Source organism: Quercus suber, unplaced genomic scaffold, assembly GCF_002906115.3.
Source record: "Quercus suber isolate HL8 unplaced genomic scaffold, Cork oak 2.0 scaffold_31, whole genome shotgun sequence".
Classification (NCBI taxonomy): domain Eukaryota; kingdom Viridiplantae; phylum Streptophyta; class Magnoliopsida; order Fagales; family Fagaceae; genus Quercus; species Quercus suber.
Genome location: NW_027069496.1, coordinates 133,206 through 139,886, shown reverse-complemented (window position 1 = coordinate 139,886; position 6,681 = coordinate 133,206). Strand labels below are relative to the sequence as shown.

Below are 6,681 nucleotides of genomic sequence, written 5' to 3'. Positions count from 1 at the left end.
GTATCATTATCTCTTTTCCTTCTCTTGCTAGTAACATAGCCTTCCTCTGGTGACCAGTCAAGATCACCCCATATAGTGTCCCCACCTTTTGGTATCATTGACATTGTTGAGTCCCATGAACGACTCATCCTCATTACATGTTGCAATGTTTGAAAACGAAACAGATCACTGTCCAAGAAACCTGGTGCAATGGCCCTGCATTTTTTAAATACAAAGACATTAATTATTTATTTAATAAAGAAAACAAAGAAATGAGAAGAAGCAAAACAAATTAATATCCTTAGGAAAGTAATCCAAGTAGATTCATTGTTACAATATACTGTAATATCAGGAAAATAATCAAACAAATAAATTACATGAGGCATTGAAATTTCCTACTCACTATGCAAAGATTGTAATGCTGTCAAACTAAACTTGTATCAACAGGCCATCAAAAAGCACATTCCAAGTATATACACTACAAAGGAGGGACACCAGAGAAAAAAACCTGGCAACTGCAATATCCTTAGCTTCAGCAGAGAAAAGCCCAGAAACAGCTTTTGGAACACCCAAAAATGGTCCACCAATGTTCATCACCGCCTTTATATGCCTAGAACACCAGTCTGGCCCTCCCCCTCCACCCATTGGAGCTGGCTCCTCAACCCACTTCATAAAATGCAGAAAATACAGTACACCCATTGAATGTGGAAGTATAACTGCCTTTTCCCCACTGGTAGCAACCATCGATTCTATATTACTTTTTATACGGCTTAAAGTTTGGTCCCGCACCTGATGAATTGAGTTTCACAAAAATGTCAAAATCAGTGCAAGTAATTTAAAGAAGATTGGAACAAAAAGAAAGGTGCATGATCAATAAAACTCCGCACCAAAATACCAAACAACAGCTAGTTCAAGTTTATGTACCTCAGTATTCTGAAATGAGATTCTCCAATCATATGCAGCCATATACATGTTCTTCTCTTCATAACCAATGCTCGCCAACTTAGCAATTAAAACTGCCCACACAAAATAGCCTGGAGCAAAGTAATCAGCAGCCACAAGTCCAGTTACAGGTCGGATCCTTATGCCAGGAGGATCCAATCCAGTTTCATTGTCCAGTGATATGTGCTCTACCCAGCATAGAGGTCTGCAGCAGGCCCAACAGAACAATGAGATTTCATTTGCCAATTATGATGGAAGTTCAAAAGTTAAATGAATGATAAACTCTGAGAAAGCTGGATATGATATCCAGTGGGAACTAGCAATTCCTATAGCCCCCATTTTCAGTTTAAGAGCAATTAGTGTTGGAAATGTTTAGTGCAAACCTACCAACCTACTATTGCCCAGCCCCAATCTGAACAAGTTTGACTCTGGAAGACTATTAAACAAGCTGAGATTTTTGTTTACTTTCTCTTCTAAATGGTCACAGCTAAACCAAATGACATTGTGAATTTTACCCAAACAATCATGCCTAAATAGGAGGTGATATTAATCCTCTAAATGATTTTAATTTTAGGCATCACCAAGTGCACAACATTCTGCATTTTAATTCACTCAGGTAACAAGCTCCCAACCAAAGTCGGTCAGAAAAAGTTTTTCTTTTTGCCTTTTTAATAATCAACTGAAGTACAAGCATTTCGGCTCTAATGACTTATTGCTTCAAAGGAATGATTTGTGAGCATCGCTTACACGTAATGGCATTTGAATATTTCCTCCCATCCTCAGCATCAACCAGACACCATTACCAGACCAAGCAAGTTGTTAATAATCAACTGTTTGTTTTGACTAAACTGGATGCCAAAAAAGGAAAACAATCCAAAATAACAATACTAAAGAAAGAAACAGATGAATAAAAAAGGTGGAAAACAATCACAACCAAAGCCTACCGACCAGCAATATTCAAACAATTCTACACACCATTACTAAACAAGGCAACTTCCTTATTAATTCTCAACCTGTCAATCACTTATACTAACAAGAAGTCATTCAGTCACTGCCAAGAATAAACCAGTTGACTCACCTAATTATAAATAATTAAGATTATCTCGTACCCCATTAATCACTACACAAGTAAGCTCCAATCCACACCAATCACATTCCTCCCCAGTCCCCCCAACTACACTCAACCTATGAACATGAAAAAATAATTCAATACTCCAACTGCTCCCACTTGGATGGCACATCTTAGCCCAAATTTTATCCAGGGAATCCCTTATTCTATACAAGTGAAATCCCATATTACAGAGTAATTACTCCTAAATATCCAATCACACGTTACCATTAATACCCTCAAAATTAACACCTTATATACTACTAATAATAAAAAAAAGGTTTTGTTAATGAGAACCCTCATGACACATGTTCAAAACTGTTAATCAAATAAAATCCATTTGAATTTATCTTAAAAATATAAAATATTATTAAGTACACTTTAGTCCATGCCTAGCAGACTTGTTAGCATAAGTTTAATACAATGTCTATGCACATTGCATCAAGGAAAAATTCTAAAATAACCATATATTTTCAATTGTTTCAATCTCCAACATTGATTCATGACACTATATATACATATATGGCAAATTAAACAAACATATATGGGGAAGATTAAAACATCAGAGACAATACTAATGAATTAGTATATTCTAGAGTTAATAAATAACTCCACCATAAAGTTTCTAAAATCCTATCCATCATTTTGACATGATAATAGTCTCAATATTTAAATGTCGATGGCATGCCAAAATCTACAATCAAATCATCCTAAAAACAGAGATTTTAAAATTACTAGATAAGATTTTTTAAGAATTCCACAAACAAATTATCCTAAAAAAATTATAAAAGACGCTAATCTTGAGCTACCATATAAAAGTATTCTTGCATCAAACACAATGTCACACTACACCATTCACTTTCACAAAACCCCAAAAAACTCACAAACTCACACACACAACCAATTACTATGACAGCACATAGTGGCATAGACCATATATACTTCTTACACACTTCTCCAGCATATATTATTTATCTATGCAAAATTCAACAAACATATAAGAGTCAGATTGACACATAGAGGGTACTAATGGATAAGGATATTCTAGAGTAACACCAATACGATTATGAGTGAAATAAAATCCCTATTCAAATTGTCTTAAAAAAGTAAAAACTACAAAATATGCTAACCTAGAGCTACCACAAAAAGAATTCTTGCCAAAAAACTCACACACATACACAAACAAGTACTATGATAGTACATAGTGGCAATGTCCATACCTCTTATACAGTTCTCCAAAGGTACCACCCCACAGCCTTTTCCTGAACAACCCTTCAGCACACTGATGCCCTTCCCACAATTCAAGCCCGCCGGTCACAATTCCCGGCACGAAAACCACCGGGTGCTTCGCTACCAGCCCTTCCTTCTTCAGCTTCAAACCCGGGGGGTCCGGCATCGGCCCGGTGATCTTCTCAGTCACGTATTGAGGCAACGATGAAGGCATAGCATTGTAAAGCAACACCACCACCCACCATACTGTGCACACAAACCCTATCAACCAATAACAGCTGTCCACGCAAGACCACTCCCGCCTCTTCTTGTTCTTCCTAATATTTTCCTTCACTTTTCCATTCTTCTTTTCAATGGTTTCTTCTTCTATTTCCTTTTCGGGCTTTACGCGTTGGTTTATATTGGACTCGGATTCCGACCCAGAATTCTTATCTGTTTCGGCAGGCTTTTTTCGCCGAACCAGAGGCATTTTGGGTTGTAATAGTAATTAACGTGGACTGTTTGATTCACGAGAAAAGCATATGGAGCTGAAATTTTCTCGAGAAAATTTCAGTTTTTTTTTTTTTTTCAAATGTTTCTATTAAAAGAAACGGAGCTATAGGTAACTGAACATATCAACTGAAAGAAGAAAAAATTTCAATTTTTTAAATAAAATTTTCATTAAGAGTGAAAATTTAAATTTCCAATAAAAAAGAAGGGAGAGAAAATTCAGTTTTTCAACATGGGCTTAGTGCAAAGAGAATAGCATAATTCATATATGGTTAAATTTCAAATAAAAATTTAATAAATAATTAAATATTCTAAATTTGGAAGGGAAAAAAACATTGCTAAAGGTAACTGAAGAAACAAAGAAGGAGCTACAATATATTCTAAAAGCAGAGAGAGAGAGATTCGCTTTGGAGGAGTAGAGAATTTTCCAGCGAAACAAACAAGGGCTTAATGGAGATTTTGCTATTTTTTGAACTTTAATTTTTTTGACTATTTGGTGGCATTGGATTGGTTGGTGAAGCCCAGAGATTTAGGGTCTGATTAGAGGCCGTTTATTGCTAAAAATTAAAATTTGAAAATGAAAAATATTATAACTAAATAATTTTTAAATAAGTAAATAATACCATAAAACTTAATTTTAAAATTATTTTTATTGAAAAATGTATATATCAGTTTCGTAAACAGTGCATAAATCTACGCATCACGCAAATGCAAAGTCTGCATCCAAACGTGCACGTAGTGTTTTTTTGATGGGTCCCAATTTAAGATAATTGGTTGATTATGTTGCATAATTTTATTGGTGTGTTTGATCTTTATATATCTCAAAGGAATAGAGTTTAAGTTTACGTCGGATTGCACTGGAACTCAGTTTTGAACGAAGCAAGTTGTAGGAGCGGGATCTAGTTTTAGTTTGGAATAAGTGGTAATTATAGTAAACTCACTTGTGGTATGACTCGTTTTCACTTTACCTACCCGCGATTCAATCATTTATACTTTGCCTACTTGAAGTTAGTCCCGTTAGCTTTCTGTAACCCACCTCTCCATTTGCCATTAGAAAAACACATTTTTAGAAAAAAAACAAAATAACAAGAATAAAAAAGCTAGGATTTTTCATTGCTCATGAACTTCAATGAGAATAAAGTGGAGGAACAACACGCCAATCAAATGACTCAATGAAATTATTTTTAATCTATAACAATATCAACAATTTCACAACAACTCAAAATTTTGAACTAAATTTTACAAGAATACTAATATCTCAAAACAACCAGCAACGTTATCAACAAAGAGAGAGTGAGATAGAGACAAGCCAACAACTGAAGTGTGAGGTATAGAAAAATCCAACCGTGGATTTGGATCATGGTAGATCAGCCACGAGTTTGGGGTTGTGGTGGTGGCTTCTAGGTGCTAGATCAGAATGTAAGACAGGGAGAGAAATCCAGCAAACCCTCTGGACCAACCTTTCAATCAAACCCCTTTATCAAACCAAAACTTAATTCACAATCCAACACAAAGAAAACCCTCTGGAAAATTCACCCAAACCCATCATTAACAAACCCCCAAAACCCAGGTTAGGCCGAGACGCAGAAAGCAGAGGAACCATCATGGAGTGGTGGTGGTTGATGATTGGAGATAGGTGACCTTGGAAGTTCGAGGGAGGCTCAGCCTGAGAGGGTTTCAGAGATTAGAGAGAGGGAATTCGGGTTTGGTGAGGGTTTGATGAGGCGAGGCCGCCTGAGGTGGCGACATTGATGTGAGGGGGTGAGCTTGAGAGGGGCGGCTAATGAGTTCGTTTGAGAGAGTTTTAGAGATGAGAGAATAGGGGTTTAGAGAGAGCTCAGGCTGAGAGCTTAGAGAGATTGAGCTCGGGTTTAGAGTGAGAGAGAGGGCTCGGTGAGATTTATTGTGGGAGCTTGAAGGGTCGGCCATGAAGGTTCGATGGAGGAGCTCGCCGCCTAGGGGGAGAATCTCGCCGCTAAGGTGGCATCAATGATTGAGGGAAACGAGCTTGAAGGGTCGGCCATGGAGTTTCATTTGAGGCAACTCAAATGAAACCCAACCACAGTAGCAAACCCACCCCCATTTCCAACTTTAAACCCACTTTGAATCCCAGCCACAGTAGGGAGAGAAGCCAAGATCAGAGTGGGATTTGTGTGCTATTTCTCCACTTTGTTCTTATGGAAGTTTTTAAGCAATCAAAACCTTAGTTTTTTTATTCTTGTTATATTTGTTTTTGCCTAAAAATGTGTTTTTCTAATGGTAAACGAAGAGGTGGGTTACGGAAGGCTAACGGGACTAACCTCAGGTAGGAAAAGTGTAAATGATTGATCCACAGGTAGGCAAAGTGAAAACGGGTCATATCACAGTTGGGTTTGCTGTAATTATCCCTTGGAATAATGCCAGTAACACATAATTGGGCACAATTTTGTGCCATAATTCGCTATGTGGCGAGTTGTGATTAGCAAAGGTGTATCTCTACATCACAACTTTGTGCTATAACTCGTCACATGATAAGTTGTGATTGGTAAATGCGTGTCTCCATATGGCACACTGACATACCTTTACCAATTACAACTCGCCATGTGATGAATTATGGTACAAAGTTGTGCCCAAATATGTGATAGGAGCACAACTCATTATTTGAGATTGATTGTTCAATATATCGTCACTAGATTCTGCAAACGTGGCTGAAGTCTATTGGTTATCTTTTGTCTGATGAGAGATAAAAGGACAAGTTTTTCTTGAATTTATATGAAAAAAAATGCAGTTGGTGTGATCGACATTGGTATAACCATAAACGTATGACTTTTGCTAAAATTAGTAAATTATAGGATACTTGTGTAAGCATACCTATTATCATTAGTGAGCTCGTTTATAGATTTAATTAGTAAGACATGCTATTAACAGCCTTGTAATTCAACGGGGTGATTTTC

The 6,681-nt window shown here is 36.9% G+C and overlaps 1 protein-coding gene across 1 annotated transcript; it reads right to left on the bottom strand.

The window, feature by feature from the left end:
• Positions 1 to 2: 2 nt before the first annotated feature.
• LOC111994356 (phospholipid:diacylglycerol acyltransferase 1-like) lies at positions 3 to 4,183 on the bottom strand (the record flags this gene model as incomplete). Its single annotated transcript, XM_065770458.1, has 4 exons — positions 3,250 to 4,183; positions 904 to 1,126; positions 488 to 768; positions 3 to 195 (listed from the first exon to the last, which is right to left on the bottom strand). Coding segments are annotated over exons 1-4 (1,176 nt in total), but the record flags the coding sequence as incomplete, so codon positions are not given.
• Positions 4,184 to 6,681: the final 2,498 nt, after the last annotated feature.